General features: G+C 34.6%; 2 protein-coding genes across 2 annotated transcripts; both read right to left on the minus strand.

The window, feature by feature from the left end:
• Positions 1–2,175: 2,175 nt before the first annotated feature.
• On the minus strand, positions 2,176–5,046 carry LOC108982006 (transcription factor bHLH71-like). The gene is made up of 3 exons (XM_018953270.2): positions 4,338–5,046; positions 3,258–3,671; positions 2,176–2,510 (listed from the first exon to the last, which is right to left on the minus strand). Exons 1-3 carry the CDS (start codon positions 4,728–4,730, stop codon positions 2,415–2,417), a joined length of 903 nt encoding a protein of 300 aa, XP_018808815.2. The 5' UTR covers positions 4,731–5,046; the 3' UTR covers positions 2,176–2,414.
• A 1,726-nt stretch (positions 5,047–6,772) lies between these two features.
• On the minus strand, positions 6,773–16,881 carry LOC108982023 (uncharacterized protein At4g17910). The gene is made up of 16 exons (XM_018953286.2): positions 16,760–16,881; positions 16,612–16,675; positions 16,457–16,505; positions 16,009–16,127; positions 15,706–15,779; positions 15,016–15,094; positions 14,813–14,902; positions 13,202–13,275; positions 12,464–12,551; positions 11,546–11,672; positions 11,358–11,462; positions 9,790–9,919; positions 9,647–9,698; positions 9,504–9,548; positions 7,191–7,289; positions 6,773–7,090 (listed from the first exon to the last, which is right to left on the minus strand). The coding sequence occupies exons 1-16, from the start codon at positions 16,807–16,809 to the stop codon at positions 6,938–6,940; spliced, it is 1,398 nt and encodes a 465-aa protein (XP_018808831.1). The 5' UTR covers positions 16,810–16,881; the 3' UTR covers positions 6,773–6,937.
• Positions 16,882–20,057: the final 3,176 nt, after the last annotated feature.

Here is a 20,057-nt window from a genome sequence, read left to right on the forward strand (position 1 = left end):
AACCTTAAAAAGTCCGGAATACAATCTCCACATAGTAATTCTATCAACCTTTCTTACATAATGAGCAAGACAATGAGCAGCTAGCCATATTTGCTTCTCTATAAACATGTTGAAAAACACATTCCCGAAAACAAGGTCATGACAACTTTTTAATCTCTAAATAAAAACCATGCCAAGCAGTGAATTAACCATACATGCTGTCCTGGTGAACTGCTTCATGAACTTCTTTGTTGCAATTAAATACGTACGTAGGTGATCATTACGTACGTATGCCGACTCCAGATTCCAGAGTCGAATTGATTGAACTTTTCGGACATATGGGACATGCAAGAAGTTGTTTAAATTGATACATAAGGCTCACACACATGATGACTAGCATTTTGAAGGCGAAAAAGTGTGTTTAATTCTGAAGATCACTGGAACTCAAAATTAGCTACTGCAATGAATGTTGCTTTGCCTTTCTCGAAGATGAGACAAGCTTCTTGCATGCGCTCGGAGATCATGTGGTTGCAAGTAATATTTAAGGGACGAAGTCAGGATTATAAGTTTTTTTCAGGCCTGGAATAATAAATAATTAAATTAAGATTTTTTAAGAATACCTTTAACAAAGTGATAAAAAAAAAAAATGTGTAAACAATAATTAAGAAGGAAACATTAAATAAATTTCAAATTTGCATTTTTTCATAAATATTAGTAATTTTACATCTAAAATTTTCATATATTGCAATCAAAAGGTGAGATTGAACTATAGAAATGACTATATAGGAATTATATAAAAGAGGTAATATCGTAATATGTGTAAACCATATACTGAGTTTTGTGTAAAAGAGGTAATATACTGAGTACATGTAGGCTGTTCGTAGCTAACTATCAAGTAAACGTGCATGGGGTGGGGTTTGTTAAATATTACCCAATAATTATAAACTCTAAAAGAGAAATAATTTAATATAAATTTTAAAATTATTATTTTTTTTTTTTAAATTACCTTAAAATTTTTCATTGGCCTCATCACTGCTCAGACACCGCCAATCTATTGTATGAGTGCCCTTGGGCAAAGGGTTGTAGCTTGACCGGCGTTTTAAAGTTATGTTTGGATAGTGAGTTGAAATTAAAGGTAAAAATTAAATAAAATATTATTAGAATATTATTTTATAATATTATTATTATTTTAAAATTTAAAAAATTTAAATTATTTATTATATTTTATGTAAAAATTTAAAAAAATTATAATAATAAAATGAGAAACTTTTTTACCATTGGGCATCAGTCTTCTTGTGGGCATTCGGAGAACACGCGCGATACAGACTTGTTTAATTATAGGGGAAATGAAGCTAAAAATAAAACAAAAGAATCTTCCCTCCTGTGCTCCAACAGGCACAGCAGGTATCGGAGTAGGAAGCGGAGAGAAATAATAATGTTCTTCATGGATCGTACGTTCAATGTACTACGTACTCATGAGCATCATTTGCATTATTTTTCGGCATTATTTGTATTTCATGTTAAAATTATGAGTAATGCTATATATAGTCGTGAATGTATAAATATTATGCAGTTATTTTGAAAAAGAGTGAGATCTATTCATAAAAAATTAATTTCTTTTCATGTGGGTCTCATATTTATTTATTTTTTTTAAAGCGACTGTACGGTGCTTGCACACTCACGACTGCAAGTATCATTTCTCTAAAATTATAAGGATGAATATCACACACATTGTATTTACGTATGATATTCGAGTAAATTAATGAAAATAATTACAACTCTCCTCAAGATATATAGTACCCTTATCCGGTACTACTCTTTAATTTGTGGTCTTTAATATTACAACTAGGGTTAGGACTGAGTAGTACTTCTCATGATATTCCAAAATATCACGAGCAATACTGTTGTTTTCTTCAATTAGGTTTGTTTGAGTCTTTGACACGATAAAATTTCTACTTAGTAGCCCTATATCATATATTTGCTAAAGAAAAAAATAAAAAAATAAAAAAAATAAAAATTCATATCAAATTAAGTGTGTGGTGCAAGTGTTGAATAGAAGAACTCTTGACATGAACTCGGAGGAGTAAAAGACAACACATACTTGTGCTAGCTAGTGCTTCTTTTCTTTGACTCGATATATATATATATATATATATATATATATATTATAAATAAAGGAAAGCAAACGGAGATTGATTAGCAAACAACCAGCTTGCATGCCTATGAATTAGTGATCATATCATGCGTACAGTAATACATATAAACATAGGTCCGAATTTCCTCATATTTTTTTTTTGGTGAATTTTGTTGGAAAATATACTCTAACAAGTTGTACAGTACTAAGGGAGGAGAATTAAGCTAATTTAATGCAGAAAGCTGCTAGCAAAAAGAGGGTGTGGCATTCCAGTAGTTCCACCTCAACTCCAAGGTCTGGTTCAATATAAGACAGCTTCGCCCTCAATTATTCTAAGCATGTGGTGAACTGCTCCTGCTATGTCATCTACTGAAGTGAGTTGGCATCCTTCTTCAACCTGCATTCAGAAATGAAAAAGTTTTATTTAGCCGAAAACTCTAATTTTTAGAAAATCGGGGGCGGAGATCAGTTCCTTCCAAACATAGAAAACGCTACAAATTTCAGAAAAAAGGACTGATCTCTCTCTCTCTCTCTCTGGCCCTCTGGGTGCGCACACCAATGACCTTTTGGTTTCGGGAGAAGGACGAAAAATGAGCTATATTCTTTCATATATTATGAACAGTACTGGTGAAACTCGGATTTTGGTTAAGGGAAGCTAGGCGCGCGGCTGGATATAATATTAGCTAGAACTCAATTATATATTAGTGATAATGCCGTTGATCTGATCATATTATAATAGCACCTTCAATCAAATCAAGCTTTCTGATCTATTAATATAGATGATCGATGTATCGCTGTACTACAAGAAAAATAGATTTTTGTAGTCATTTAATTGAGGCGAAAAGATTATTTATGATTAAAACAGATTCATTTTAGTTATAAATAGTCATTTCGTTAGAATTAACTGACAATTTTTTAGTTAGCTAGAGCGAGCTCTATGAGAGTTTCTTCTTTCGTTAACATATATATCAAACGTTTGAAACTTTGAAAAACATAGATAAACAAGTATTTGATTCTAAAATAAGTTATATATATATATATAGTCGTGATCAATAAATAAACTTACTTGCAAATAAATTTATTCTTCCTGCGCAGAAAGTACAAACATATTAGATAGAAAAGAAAATACATAATTCTTTCGTACCTTGGCACTGATAGAGTAGAGGACCAAGGGGTCCATAGTGGTCACATTGAGGTGAAGGATGGACAGGCGAAGTGTCTGAAACCCGGCAACCAACTTTGAAAGCTGTCTAGGGTTTCGTCGCGTCAGGATTCTAAGGTTTGCATGGGTTTCGATCAAACTCACCTCGATATCAGCTATGGCATCCTCAGTTTTCGTTGTATACTTGTTAGGGATCTGCGACCACGTGTACTGTGGATACACAAAAAACTGTGAAAATGGCGGTTGCCGGAATTTGCAGGTTGTGGCATCTTCGTCGATTAATGCTCCCACTCCTGGTTGCGGAAGTTGGAGTTTCTGAACTTCGAGTGACTGCAAGAGATGCTCAAGTTCCTTCACAAATTCTATAGCACCTCCTACTATGGAGGCCTGGTCACCCTACAAAAATAAATGTTTTTCATTTAAGGGTTTAATGAAAACTAGTGGAATATGATTTATAAAGATGATATGATGATGAAGAAAATGGAGAAACTAACTTCAATTTCTAATGAGATCGAGCTGCGATAATCCCATTTTTTCCGTTTCAGCTAGGCCATACCTAATGCTTAATTCCTTCATCACGTGACAGACAAACATGGGAAAATCTATTGAATTACAAAATGCAGTGGGGACGGGAGGGAAAATCTGAAGGAATAACTGGTGGGAGCCTGCAGCCAAAAGTGACAACTTCAGCTTTGCTTTTACATGACTGGTCTCTGATGAGTTTTGCTGCATTACCTGACTTTACGCCGAACTTTTCCCAATGAATCATCGCTGGGTCTGGAATTCATTCAGTCCGGCTTTTCAGAACCCACCAAATTTCTCAAATTTTATTTATTCTAGCCATGAAAATCTAAGCGCGGATACCTTTTTATACTGTGATATGTCAATTAATGCAGCATGCAAGAGTAATATCATTGGAATTATGGTATGGAAGTTTAGCAATAATATATTGGATTGCCTCATGTTTGTTTAAACAGAAATTCTTCAATATGAAAATGCGTTTTCATCCCGAAACAGACATGGAGAGAAATAAGAAAGAAGAAGGAAGAATAAAAAACACACCCTTTGGGCATAGGATTCAGGCATGAGGGAGCGCAAGACGGAGAGGTGCTCATTCATCTGTTTCCTGCGGTTTCTTTCAACAGCGATGTGCGTCATCCTTTGTGTCTCAGCTTCTTCCTTGTTCTTGCACACCCTTGGCTTTCTCCTCCTCTTCTTCCTCCCTTGAACCGCCAAATTCTGCCTCCGTTCTACAACTTGTGACCTACCACAGTGGCGCTTTTGGGTCATCAATGAAGAGTTCTCCAAAATAGCACCTTGGTTTTGAGGTGGCATTGCATTCTCTAATAAAAAACTGGTCTCTGAAGAGTCATGGCTGCTATATGGTGCTGCAGAGATGGTGTCGTAGACTATGAAGTTAAAAAGCTCATTGGAAGAAAGAGCTTCTAAAGCCATTTTTATCCAACTGTAAAACTTATTTCCTTTCCTTCCCCTTCAAATGGACTTGAGTTGATAACCCAACACTGTTATCGGTTCCAATTCAAAGACAACAATCATTTTATAGCAGAACCCTATTCTTGAACTTTTGAGAGAGAGGGTGTAGCTTAAAATAATGTGAAGTGCTCTAGAGATATGGTGCACGTGAGAGGGCAGAAAAGGAGTTGTGCTTTTCTGCTTCAAAAAGTGAAGGAAACAGAAAGAGGTTCTTCTCTCATCCTTTTTTCTGTTTTCCTTCCCGATTTCATAGATGACCAAGACCGGGACAGACTCTGCAATGGAGACGGTGTTGGGGGACCCAAATCTATATAGAAATACGCATACAAACAACAGAACAAGCTGTACAAAAGCTACCCCTCACATTCAAATCTGTGTTGGGCTTTGCAGTGAATGACTGCCTCACGCACCCTTAGATTCTCATATACATAATTTTGACACACAAAAGCTTTAACCTATGCTCGACAATGCATTGTACAGTACTACATGTCATGGTTTATCTAGATTTTGACGTTGGTAGGCATTGCAACATTTTATCTATAAGAAAAGCTTTCTTTTGCAAACCGCTGCTATATAATTTGATTTGTAAGAGAAACTTAAAAATTAAATATCTTTCAAATCAAATTCTGTCATATCAACAATATGAAAAATGTATCATCCACACTGACTTATAATATATGATTTGTAAGGATGGATCTATATACTGATGTTAATGTATCTTGTGAGAGCTGGTTTTACACAATAAGTAGCTAAAGGCCTGTGACTTGGTTGACAAAACCCTCAGTTTTTAAAATGGAAGTATGAAGTTTGAAAGTCCTTTTCTCCAAATCGAAAAAAAAAACACTTAAAAAAAAAAAGTAATTGCAAGCCATGGATAGTCCTTTCTTGTTAGCTAGAAAGGTTATGCTAATTAACATGCCTATATAAATTAGAAAAGGGCATACTAAAATGAAATTAGTGATTTGCTAATCAGCATTTAACTGACTGTGAGCAGCATAAGCACGTCAGGAAGTTGTCACTGTCACTACTGCAATGAAAACGAGTTATGGATCGCACTGAGCAAAAGAAGGACTAAGCTGATTTTATAGGGCATTGGTTTGCGTTTTTTTTTTTTTTTTGGGTATTCACTCATTTATAGGCAATGGAAAGCTTGCTTTTCCAGACAGAGACGTAAAGCTATGGCAATTAGTTAATCACTAACTCTATGCAAATTATCAATATTGCATGCATGCTTGGATAAGAGAAGTATTACCAAAACATCAGCTAAGAGGCCGTAACCTAATCGAAAAAAATAAGATAAGTTATTTCTATGGTAAAAACTAGATGAAGAACCAGTTATACACACACACACACACATTCACCTCTTGTATAGCCTAGCTGCTTGCATCTCTCATGCATCAAGCATTAGGCCTACCTATTTTTGTTTTTTAGGCTAGTCCTTTTGTTTTGCGTTAACTTACATATAAGAATCACAGGGATATGTTTATCACGGGAGAAAGAGAGATAGAGACAGGGAGACAGAGCACATATATACATATATATAAACAAAATGAAGGATAGGGATTTATATACAAAGACTGAACTGTAGCCTTATCTGGTGAGGAGGACATATGAAGGAGGGTGGTCGAACTTGGGCCATGGGTCCAAGCTGTCAGCTGGCTCTCTGACGGTTAATCCACGTGACTATCAGCTTCAGCTCTCGAGAAAGTGCAATTTTAACGTCAATTTTTACCATGTTAAAAAAAAAATCTCATGCTCGAATATTTCTATCTTTCTGTTTTCCCTGAGAATATTGGTTAATGGTTTCAAGCTCCTTTTTTCATCTCCTTGCACGCTTTGTCTGTGCAAATGGAACATGCATGGAGAGGCACAAACGCCCAGCATTATACCAAAGAAGAGCTACAACACAGATGGCTTTTATTCTGCCTTTTTTTAGTATAAATGGGTAAATGGGATTGTGAAAAGTACGTGCAGCAGCAGCTTCATGTGCATGCGAATGGGTGGGATGAAGGGAGAGAAAAATATAATATAAAATGAACAGCATGACCATAGCCATTGCCTTTAGGCTCACTGTGAGAGGTATTAACGTTTGCTCAGTTGCCTCAAAGTCTCAGGGATCTACAATTTTGGTCATTAAAAATGGAAAAAAAAATGCCACGATGGTTGCCCTACCAAAACTTAAGCCTAATGCAACAAAAATCTGCAATCCCAACGACAACTGTTAAAACGGAAGCATACAAAACCAAAATAAAAAGGGCTGCGACGGATGATGCTGACAGGGTATCCACAGACAAGTTCACAAGCCCAGTGAGCACGTTAGCCTGCAAAGTAAAACAGTAAATAGATTATTACTTTGACCTTCGAGGTAAGAGAAAAAATAATGTTCATATCGTTTACTGAATGCTATTGCATCTTTTTTACCAGTAGAAAGGAACCGAGTAAGTTCCGGTTAAATGCTTGTTCAAGTATAGAAGTTTTACTTCCAGGAATGTAATCAGAAAGTGTTAGTACGGAAAGCACCTGCCAAACAGGAGACATTTTGATTGGGAAATTTATACAAATTATCAGGGAAACTACAATGCAGAACAGGTATATTGCAAGTACAATGCATACAATAGGCATTTACTTCCCATATCAAGATTATAACACTCTTGCACATTAAAAAAAAAAAAAATAGAACACTAGGCTGCATTTGAATGTTGAGCTGAACTCAGTTGAGTTAAGTTTTTAATAAATAGTAGTGAGTTGAGTAGTGGAGGAAGTTATGTAAGGCTCATCTAAACTGAGTTTAAAGTGTGTTTGGATGTTAAGATGAGTTTAATACTTTTTATGAGGAATTACCTTTCAGACAGAGATCCTGCATTCTCATAGCTGGATTCAATCCAGCTTGAACTCAAATGAGTCAAATCTATCAGATGAAGAGATCAGATGAGACCTTTGGTCTCTAAACCTTATGACACTCCCATACCGATCTTCTTCCAAAAATGTTGGATGCCAAATGCAACTTGTGCTGCGATGTTTTGAAGAATACACGCTCTCATGGCTTGTCATCTCACTCAGTCCCAACACATTTGTCTCATCCCAAAATGAGAGAAACCTGGGCCATAAGGAGCAATCTGGCCAACGAAGCTCTGCCAAATGGTATACAAAGTGGTTTTGATACACCATCTTGGTTTAGTTCACAGTCTCCCTTCCTCCCTCCATGTTTGTTTAGTACACACTGTATTGTCTCTTAGTCATTGGAAATTCATTTAAATTACCTAGTACATTGCATGTTGTGTTGTGTTGTAGTAGAGTTAATATTTGGACTAGCATATATATTCCATATATTCCATGAAGGAAGCTGAAGGCATCATCGGAAATCGTAATTCACTTTGATAACAGAGATTTGGTTGAGCAATTGCTCTTTTTTTTTTTCCCTCTCCCCCTCCTCTTGTTATGAATTGTTCATATTTTGCCTCTCTTCTTCATTCCAAGTCATCGAATATCATAGACAAATACCTTTTAACTTCTCTATCGATTGTCTGACGAGTAAACAGAAAAGAAACAGTCTATACAAGAAGTTAAGTTACACTCACATTACAACGAATAGCCTTTGGAATAGGACATAATATTTATTTATAAGATGAATTAAAGACCTAATCACTACTTTGAGACAGGTTTAAGAAAATACTCCTTTTTTCCTCTCCTCTTTCTGTCTATTGTGGTTCACATTTTTCTTTTCTTCTTCCTTCCAACTCATCAAACATAATAGACAAATACCTTTTACATTCTCTATCCATTGTCTGACAAGTAAACAGATAAGAAAATTGTGATACCCCATTTTGATAAGTGATAAGGGTAGGTGGTTTATAGGACCCCACATTGCTTGGGAATGAGAAGTTTTTGCTCTTTATAAGGTTCTAATGGGGCTCCAATTGTATTATTGACTAGTCTTTTTGGAGTATAAGTAATGTGACTTGGGCCTTCCATTAGGGTGTTACAAATGGTATAAGAGCCTCGATTGTGATACCTCATTCTAATAAGTGATAAGAGTAGGTGATGTATGGGATCCCATATAGCTTGGGAAGAAGTTCTTTTTCTTTATAATATTCTAATGGGGCTTCAATAGTATCATTGACTAGTTCTTTTAGAGTATAAGCCATATGACTTGGGCCTTCCATTGGGCCTTACAAATAGCATCAGAGCCTATCCCAACCAGAAATGTGGAACTTGAGCCATGCCAACTACGACGAACTGGCTTGACGAGGATGTCGGGAATATAACTGGGGGGGAGATTGTGATACCCCATTCTGATTAAGTGATGAAGGTAGGTGGTGTATGAGATCTTATATTGCTTGGGAAGGAGAACTTCTTGTTCTGTATAATGTTCCAATGGGACTCCAATTGTATCATTGACTAGTTCTTTTGGAGTATAGGCCATGTGGCTTGGACTTTCCATTAGAGCGTTATCAAAATAGTCTACACTCTAAACAAGAAGTTGGACACGCACATTACGACGAATAACCTTTGGAACAGAACATATTACTTATTCAACAGATGAATTAAAGATCTAATCACTACTTTGGATAGGTTCAAGAAATTGACACCACAACACACATGCAATTTATTCCTCTAATACGGTCATTAAGCAAATATATGATCTTATGCTGTGTTAATAGACAGAATTCAAAAGAGGGAAAATGCAAATGTCATTGAACTCTATACATACAGAAGAAAAAGGAGTGCGATTACCTGTAGGTTTAAAGCCAATACCATAGTAACATACGGTAGGTTGCACTGTTCAATGTGTTCACGTTAATTTCTTCCACTTTAGCAAAATAGTTTACTTCAACACTTGCATAAATTAGAAAATCAAATGAAGTAGGATATTATACCGTTCTGCGGGAAACTCCTTCAACGTATCTGTCAAGAAGCACAGTTGTTGTCCTAAAATGTGCATTTAGGTAAAGAGAAAGGAAGTCAACTTCAAAACATTGTTAATATGGATGTTAGGAAGCACTAGCAACATAGACTGTACCAAAACAGAAGCATAAGAATCCAGACTCTTCTCCTTGCCCAATTATTGCTTCTCAACATAGCAGATGAATGGTTTCCAAAAAATAGATAGTTACCCAACTGGACTCCAAGAAGGTACATTCCCCAATATCCTGGAAATAGAAAAAATAAATAATCAGCACAATTGTATTAATAGTGGTACTAACAAATGGAATAGAAGCTTCAAGTTGGTTGCCACAATCCCACTTACACTATATGGTGCATTCCAACGAAGCAAATAAGAGAAATTTGGCCAAAAGGGAAGATTTTATGGAATTTGTTTAGGGTTGTCTAAGGAATTGAAGGAGGCATAAAAGAGAACTTTTTCTGAAAAAATAAATATTCCATTAATTTCTTTATGAGATCACAGAATTTTGGGTCTCAGCTTTTTGGATCATATTTTCTTCTTTCTTCAGTTGAATCCACTGGAGTTTTGTATAGCTACATACTCACAAGAAGGGTTTGACCCTCAATTTTATGTTACTCATACAAGAATGGCTACCGCAGATTCACACCTTAACGTTTTGTACATATGATCTTAAAGGTTATTTTATTCAAGCTGAAAGATCAAAGATGCAAGGAAACAGAACATGGTTGTCAAAGCTACAATAGAGAAATGGAAGACATAGGAAGAACATGATTGTCAAAGCTACAATAGAGAAAATGGCCTTCCTTTGGGTCTGGTAGCATATTTTAACAATATAAATGTTCTAATATACTATAATAAAATCTGGGTCTTACATGCTGTACTGAAGACATGTGCTTCCATGTAAACATTACATGCATCCTTTTACCACACGGCTCATTATGGTTTTTTCCACTTTGAATGAAAAGAAAATTTGCTCCAACTTAAATTCCTGGAGCCAAAAGTTCTAACAAAATCTGAAATGCTACATACTTTATATTATTTGAAAAACCTATATCCACTTACGAAAATGATTTCTAAACCAAATTTTTTATACGATATATTATTTATTTTGTCTACAACGCATTTTATTAAATGATCTATGCACCGAATGGACATACTGCTAAACAGAAGATAGTTGGAATTTAAACTTAGTTGAGTTAAGCTCATGTGTATATCATAAGCTCTAAGTAGTCACATCGTAAACTATGATTGGTGGACTACTTGTACTCCTCGAAAAGCTTCTGAATCATATGTCAAATCAAGCATAAAGATGCTAATATTGACTCAAAAAGATATACATGCTTATTTACACATGGTTTTATGTGCATGCTCCCCTAAATATTCTAATTCACATGACTCACCAAATTTCTTGATCCCAAATTCTGATATTCTCAGCAAAATCTTTCAAAAATCTTTCTAAAACTCAAAACAATAAGAGTCTTGGAAAAGTTTACCCATTTTGAACAATCAACATTGCCCAAAAAAAACGTAAAGTATACCAGTCGGCTTAAAAGTAACAAACAAATCAATAGGAAATAAAAACATCAACAATTTCATTAAAAAACCAGCAGTTCTAATTTTTTTAATGCATGATAAAGAACATAATCATCCAACCATGGTAATAATTTACACTTGATCCTCACCAAATATGCTGAAAATACCCTCCTTGTTTTGGCTGATAATATTTGTTCCTCTTTTGTCAGAGAGCAGATACAAATTCAACCCACAGATCAAGCAAATTTGATACCCTGAATAATCAAAAACTTTCAAGCTAAAAACTGATATTTCTGAAGATATAAACACAAGCAAACATATTCAATCGAAATTATACCTACTAGAACTAAAGAACCTAGGATTCCAGAATATGATGGGGGAACATTGATGATGGATGTAAGGAGGGATACAGCAGCCAGTGTAAAAAAGAAATTCCAGTGCACACCATATTCGCTCACATGAACCTTCAAGAAAAAATCAGAAGACAGGCCTTGTTTAGAAGCATAATAAGATTTAAAAGAAACTATTATAAAACTCCTAGTATCACATAGATAGAACATGATAAGGCCAAATTACAGCACTACATATGAACCATGAATTGATTTCATTAAAACTAAAAAACCAAATAGTGATGTGAGAATATAAACTTCAGCCTTATTACATCATACTGCCACAACACTAATTTGGTAGCAGAAGTCTTGTTACATAATAGCGAATTACAGCACTACAAATGAACCATGAATTGATTTCATAAAAACTAAAATAAAACTGAAATGTGAGACTATAAACTTCAGTCCTGCAGCTCCTGCTACATCAAACTGCCAGAATGCTAATTTGGTAGCAGAAGTATCTAAAAGAAAGAATTGATCTTATTGTGTTCTATTGCAATACATTTCTACAAAAAATGATGGTACCAATGTTTAAGTTGTTTTGTTTTGGTAACAATGCCTGCATTCAGCCTTAAATTTCAACAGGCAATGGGCAGATGAAGAAACTTGATGCCCAAAAACATTAGGGTGAACTTTGGCTTGCAACACCTACCTGGATATATTTGTTCAAATTAATGTTGCAAAGGCTACCTCAGAGTTTACCAACTACTTTTACAAAAAGCCTTCCAAAATGGATAGAGGTAAGATGACCTACCTCAGCAGCAGGAGATTTGGCAAATGTTTGTAAAAAAACCTCTATAATTCAGCGTATATCTGCTGATATATTAAAGGCAAACTCATAAAAATTTAAGATCTAAAAAAAATACCTGATAGTCCACACTGGCAGTAGAAACAAGACGAAGAAGTCCTAGAATGATTAATGGGCTAGTAGATTGAAATGCAGTCTTCCAACTCCTAAAAAAGCATTAATTTCTTGTTACCATTGAACATCTTAGAAACAAATGATGAACACAAAGAACAGGTTTCCACCCAAGAGGGAAATGAACCAATCTGCTTTGAGCAAAAATATCATCTGTAAGGCCTAGCTGATGGAGAACAACACCACTTGCTTTCTAGGCAAACTAGACTAATGAACTTGACTAGTTCTCAGAAAAAGCACGTCACAGTGTCCCATAAAGAGAGGACATTTGATAGCAGTCACCAACATAAATCATATACATCCTATACCAGACAAAGCACATGTCACAGTGTCCCATATGACATGATACTGCTTCAGTACATTTCTTTTATTTTTTTCTTTATCTTAAACAAATGGTATTATACACACAAACTATATTGTTTATTCTTTCATTGTGATTGGTTCATCTTTTATTCAACTCCTCTACTTTTATGAGTCTTTTGTTTTGGATCTCTCTTTCTTGCTTTAATGCTTGCACTTGCTGTTTCAGCAAACTTGACACATAATTCAAAGCTTTTTCAAAGAATCGTTTCACACAATTAACAAACTGATATCATTATAGAGTTCATTAAAGTTTCTCCACCACGTATTTATATCAAGAAGCTAGAGCAACATGCCAGAGTACACAAAGCGTACCACAACTTACATAGACGAGACACTCCGTGCTTGTCGTGAAACTAATGAATTTACCAGTACAAAAGAGCCAACACCAAGATCCATCTGCAATGAAGTTAAACTTTAATTATATTAGTTCAGTGAAGAAATCCAGACTATAACAAGTTAACAACATAAAAAGAACAAATGTACATACCAAGTAAAAGAAAATCACCACACTATTTTGAGAGAGAGAGAGAGAGAATTTTTGAACTGATTTTGTACGCACTATTTTTTATAAGTGATTTTGTATGCACTAATGGAAAATCTAAAATAAACGCCTAAATCGGAATATACTTGTGCGAAAGAAATTTGAGATAGAAATAAAGTTCAAAACTCACATTAAGAATGTTATTTCTCATGAGTTCTTTCCTGTTAGTTTCACCATGATCAAGTAGCACCATTATTATGTAATTCAGGTCAAATATACATATGAAACAAATCCAGACTGAAGAGTGCAAAGAACTTTAGATGAAACGGATGCTTAGAACCAATTCAAACTGCAAGGAGCGATCATTGGAGGAGATCAGATTGTTCTTTGTTAAAACTTTATTCCTATGAGCGAATGTTGTAGATTTGAATGGTCTAGATTTTCTTGTTACTATTTCTTCCTCCTAACTATGTGTAAACTCTTGTATACCCTTTGTGTACTTGTGCTATGCCTATTCTTATTAATATAATCTGTTAAAAAAAATCAAAACACTCAATGCCAGAGCAAACAGCACGAAATGATTTCTTTCGTTTAGGGTGTATATTACATGATACTCATCGGTGGTTTGCAAGCCTGTTCTTTAAAAAGTGACATTGATCCAAATGGCTCACCTTATTATTTCTCATTGCAGGCGGCATACCCTTGCTGTTTATAAAACAAAGGAGTTGGTGAATTATGTGTAACTTTTCTATCGGTAGGGGAACTTCTGTGTAAATTACAGCAATACCCAACTTTGGTGTGCCAATCTATTATTAAAAAATGACACTGCACTCTGTTTTTCTTTTCATGTCTGATTTCAGTCCAACTTAAGTAAGAAAGATAGAAGAGTGAACCAGGAAGAAAATTTACAATTTTCAAACCTCAGATTTGCAAACCAAATCACAAGTGAACAAAGTGCACCTTACCCTTTATTCTTTCTTTAAATCAATGCATTTTGTAAAAGTATGCCATGAAAACTCATGATTTCCATGATCATCAAGCATGCCACTTTCCAATTGAGACCTCATCTCACACAGCCACAGGAGCACGTAATTTGCCAACAATCAACAACTTAATTGGCTTGATTTTTGCACTCTCTTTTTGAGTGCTGCACATGTTATTTCAGAGCTTTGAGCATTTCTTTTTTCTTTTCCTAATTCGAGGTATATGCCACAAAAAACTTCATTGATTTCATGGCTTTGCCAAGGATAAAATGTTGGATATGCCACAGAATCAAATATTCTTATCATGTCTTTTTTGAAAAGGTTTTTCACTACAAATGACACCCTACGTAATCTAGGAAGAATGTACTATTCTACTCAAAAAAGAAAGCTATCAAATGCTTCACAATAATAAGAAAAACAATTGAAAACGGCAATGAATACATGTCGCACTCAGCTTGCAAGATCTTACCAAACTAGTACCATAAGTCTCCGTCTTAGCATACTTTCTAGGAAATATTCTGAAGTCAACAGCCATGATACACAAGCACGTTCCAATCATCTGCCACAAATGGTTTCAACAACATAAATCAGGAGTCAATGCAAAAAGATTTACCATAGTTGAGCCATATGATACAATTAATGAATTGTGTAGATCTGTGTGGGACTGCATACCACAGAAAATCTGTATGATGAAAGCACTGACTTAAGAGAATGAACCCTTGGTTCGAAAGGAGGAGAATGAGAACAAGATCTGTATTGAAGAACAGATAAATGTTCTTAGCAATCATAAAGTTACCAAGTATGATAAAGGTGCATTAAACCTCACTAGGTAGAACTAGCCTAATAACTCCAAGGAGAACCAATTGTAATCTTGACTAATCAATTTGGAATATAAGCCCATATATGACTTTAGACTTTCGTTGGATCATTACAAACAATACCAGAGTTGATTAAATGACACTATGTGGTGCTGGGATACTCAATGGGATCTGGATGTGAGCATTGAAAAGGATGTGGACTTGGATGTGGAAGATTGTAACACCATATTAAGTCCTATATTAAATGAGTGAAGAATGATAGGGTGAATGTATATAATAAAGGTGCATTGAGAATCAAGTCCCACGTTGGTTCCTTTCAAGGTGGAACTAAGTTTTATAGTGACTCCAAAAAATTTCAATCGTAACTTGAACTTGACTTTAAGAGTATACACCCATATACAACTTAAGACTTTTGAGCCGTATAATGGCTTGAAGAGAAGTTGTAAGTCCAGCCACTCATATCCTATAGCGCTGTGGTCTCATGTAAATGGCTTCCCCAGTGCAAAACAAGAAGAGTAAGAAAAGTATTAGCTACAAGTTATACCCTTTGGCAGCCCAAATAAAAAACAGTAGCGTCATCATCGAAATTGTCCATATATATGTCCAATCAGATAGAACCTGTCAAGTAATGATTACAAAAACAGGAAATTAGAACTTTCACATCTACAAAGCATTATTCCCATAGGTGATCTAACAACAGCAGCACGAACTCTGTCCAAATAATAGTTTTGGATGACAACATGTTTCTCCTCAAAGGCCAGAATAGTTTTGGATAACGGCCTGTGTTTCTCCTCAAACATACATTAGCTCCGATTAATAGATTTCTCAAGTACAAGAGAAGACTTACAGTCAAAAATAAGATAGTGGGGAGCACAATGACAAGAAAATCAGCGGCCAGTGTAGTTATGTAAGCCCTCCAGTCCTTAGAACTAAGATTTTCATCATCACTTCTCTTCAATGATATGTCTGTGGCAAAGAAATCCGAGGAAACATAATAAAAAATTAGAACAACAAACACATTATCTGCTTCAGGTATCAATATCAGTTCCACACTTAAACTCGGGGAATTAAATAGCCTAAGAGATACGAGTAAGACTTTGTAACGCCTGAAAATGTAGTAAGTTGATTGTTTAATTTAAACAAATGCCAAACAGAATCGTCCGCGGCGAAATTCTATTATGTTTTGTTTTCGCCTAAAGTTGAACAAATTTAAAGGTACAAAAACTATAGAGCCCAAAACATAATAGCATAAAAACATGAAAAACAAGAGTTCAAAGTGTATTATCTCGCCTTACCTTTAATAAGGCGATCGGAGGAAATGGAATGGCGCAGAAGAATCAGAATCTGAAAGCCGCAATCAGAGCTCAACATGAAAACATTTTTTAAGAAAATAATAAATAAAGAATGGGATACATCAGAAAGTAAGATAAATATTAAGAGGTGAACTTACCGACACATTTGTTAGAACCGCAGCGACTTCGAGAATGGAAGATCCAGTCAAATTGCTCACGAATCTGAAAACTTGAAAATTATTACATATATGTAAGTTGAGGACCGGAGTTGAAAGATTAATCACAGAGAGAGAGAGAGAGAGTAACTCTTCTTTGAGGCGTTTGCTGGAATTTAAGGAGTTCGGGAGGGAATCCATGGATGAAATGCAGTGAAGGAGAAAACATATGCCACCAGTTCACCACGGAATGAAATTAGAATTACATGACAAACTTTGTCCCGATTTGTTTCGAAACCTATTTATAAGGGTTGTTTTTTTTCCTTGCTGATGTGGAAAGACCAATTATAATTGTAAAAAAGATAAAATACCCATATTTTTTAGTATTATTAATGTGAAAAACTTTTACATTAATGATGTGTTTAATGTATTAAAAAGAATGCTTATAAATTGATTTCTTCGAGATAATCCCAATCTTTTAGAGTTAGTTTAGATTCATAAATGAGATGAAGTGATTTTAAATAAAAGATAGAAGTTAAAAAAATATTGTTAAAATATTATTTTAAAATATTATTATTATTTTAAAATTTAAAAAAGTTGAATTGGATCTGAAAAAGTTAAATTGTTTCTTATATTTTGTGTAAAAATTTGAAAAGATTGTAATAATAAAATAAGATGAGATGAGATGAGATGAACCACTTTCTGAATCCAAACAAGGCCTTAAAGTTTTTATATCTAGAGTTTAAGGCCTAAAATAAAAGAGAATAAGATTATATGAAATAAATTTTTATAGTATTTATTCACTAATTAGTACTTTCCAAAAACTCAAATTGTCAGTTATGAATGTGCATTATCCTGTTTGAATAGTGAGATGAGATGAGACGAGACGGTTTTAGATGAAAGTTAAAAAGTTGAATAAAATATTGTTAAAATATTATTTTTTAATATTATTATTATTTTAAAATTTGAAAAAGTTGAATTATTTATTATATTTTATATGAAAATTTAAAAAAATTATAATGATGAGATGAGATAAGATAAAATCGTTTCTGTATCCAAACGGGCCTAAAAACTTGTTTTAGGCATATATCCCACTCACTTCAGATCCTAAGGTTCAAATAAGAACTTAGAGGATATTGATCCACTTCTTGAGTCACAATTAGTTGCCCGACTTTTCATAGTGAGTTGGAAGTATTTTAGAGGATCTTGATCAATCTAGGTATGAAAACATGGCTCTATTAATCCTCAATATATTCTTTCTTTTTTAGGGCTGTATATATGGTTTTTGGATATTTTTTGGACCACTCATATTGTGTTTCGCTTCATATCTAGTAGTAATAATATAATCTTGATTAAGATCTAGTCAAGAACAAAATTTCATAATTCAATAACTCCTGTCATTGGTAGTTAGGTTATCCTTGTGGTTCACGCTAAGCATATAATTTAATTATTTCAACCTCCTCAAAAATTTTTTTTTTTTTTTTTGGACATCTAAATTTCACTTCTTTATAGGAAAAATGGGCTTGTACGTTACAAGGTTGATGTAAACCTTATTGTAGATCTTGATTTAGTATGGTGTATACAAAATGTTCATCTTTTATTATTGATGGTTTTTTATGGACTCGCTCTTATGTTGGTGCAGTTTGAGAGAATCACTACATACTTCGCAAACAAGAAAAGTCTCGGGTGACAATTCTATGGTTGTCTGTGATATAAGAAGATAACGTTACATTATGTTAAACAAACTATATAGATAGTTTAATAGTTTCTTATATCAAGAGATATTTTTGTTTTTAAGGGGCATTCCGAATGCAATTACTTTATATGGGCAGATGATTATAAAGAAAGACAAAATGAACTTTCAGAAAGATTGAATGAAGTTTAGAAAAATGTGGATGAAATCTTAAAAATGGGGTTTCAAGTACATAAAAAGGTGGATGAAGTCTTGAAAATGGAGTTTCAGGTTGAGAAATGGAGGATGAAGTGTTGAAAAGAGAATTTAAAGTTTAGAAGATAGAAGATGAACTCGCACAAATGTCAGATGAGATACAAAGATGAGATTAGAAGGCAAGGATGGAGAAGAGGTGTTCATGGCTTGCTTTGTGCATGCACTGTGGGTTGATTATGATAGTCATTTTCAACTATTTTGAGAGATCCTCCTAGTGTTGCCAAAATAGTTGAAAATGCCTATCATAATCAACCCCTAGAACATACACAAAGCAAGCCATGAACACCATTTCATAACTATGGCTATAAAGATGTGGCTAATGAGAAATCAAGGGCGGTTCCACCTTGTAGACCATAAAGCAGAAAATGAAATGGTATGCTTTCAGAAAAGAAATACATAAACAAAGAAAAGGAACTTTGAACTTGGTCTCTGATCATCCATAGAGCCCAATACACAAAGGCCAACCATAAAAAACCATCCAATCTATGTAAATTAGAAGACCAAACACCCAAGATTCTCTACACTACACAGAATTAACTTGTTCATATATTACACGAAATTCACTTGTTCATACATTACACCCATGACAACTTGTTCACATAATTTTGGTGCTCCACTTGTGAATGCTACTTCCACTAGGGAGTGGTCCATACTTCCTGCATTAAAAATAACATTATGTCAGAATGCTAAGTATAACTACAAACATGCATTGTATACAACCACAAGATCATACCTTATTGGCACCAGCTTGAGTACCTTATATTATATGCCCATGTTGCATATCACTTGGAACCTCACTAATATGTGATTCACTTGCTATGGGTGTGAGATCCCTATATTTCATGTGTTTAATTCCTTATATTTTATTTAGTTGTGTTATTTTATTTATGTTATTTTATTTTATTTTTTTGGTGTGTTTTCGGTTTGAGCTTTTTAATTTGTAGTGTTTTTATTTTGTTGGGCTGTGTGTGTGTTTTAAATAAATCCAGCCCGTGTGTTTTATTAAAAGCCCAACCCGTGTGCAAAAAAGATCCAGCGCTATGGCGAGCACAAATCCTGCCATATCTTAGAGCGCAACAACTGATCGGGGTATGTGGATGGCTCAATCCCATGCCCTCCTTTGATCCTTCATGTCACCTCCATCGATGATGAAAAGATCCACACCATCCCAAATCCTGCAAATTCCCACTGGTACAATCAGGACCAAGTTATTCTTGGTGCCTTAGGGTAGGTTTGGGGATGAGATGAGAATTTTGTGTTTTGTTTTAATATTTAAAATATTATGTTTTAGTATTATTATTGTATTGAGATTTGAAAAAGTTGAATTGAGATTTGAAAAAGATGAATTGTTTATTATATTTTGTATAAGAATTTGAAAAATGTGTAATGATGAGATGAGAATTTTGTATCTCATCCCACCCCCCAAACCTGTCCTAATGTCATCCCTCTCTGATACTATTATTACTCACATGGTGGGACTAGAAACCTCCAGAGATGTGTG

This window comes from Juglans regia, chromosome 9, assembly GCF_001411555.2.
Source record: "Juglans regia cultivar Chandler chromosome 9, Walnut 2.0, whole genome shotgun sequence".
In the NCBI taxonomy this organism is placed as follows: Eukaryota; Viridiplantae; Streptophyta; class Magnoliopsida; order Fagales; family Juglandaceae; genus Juglans; species Juglans regia.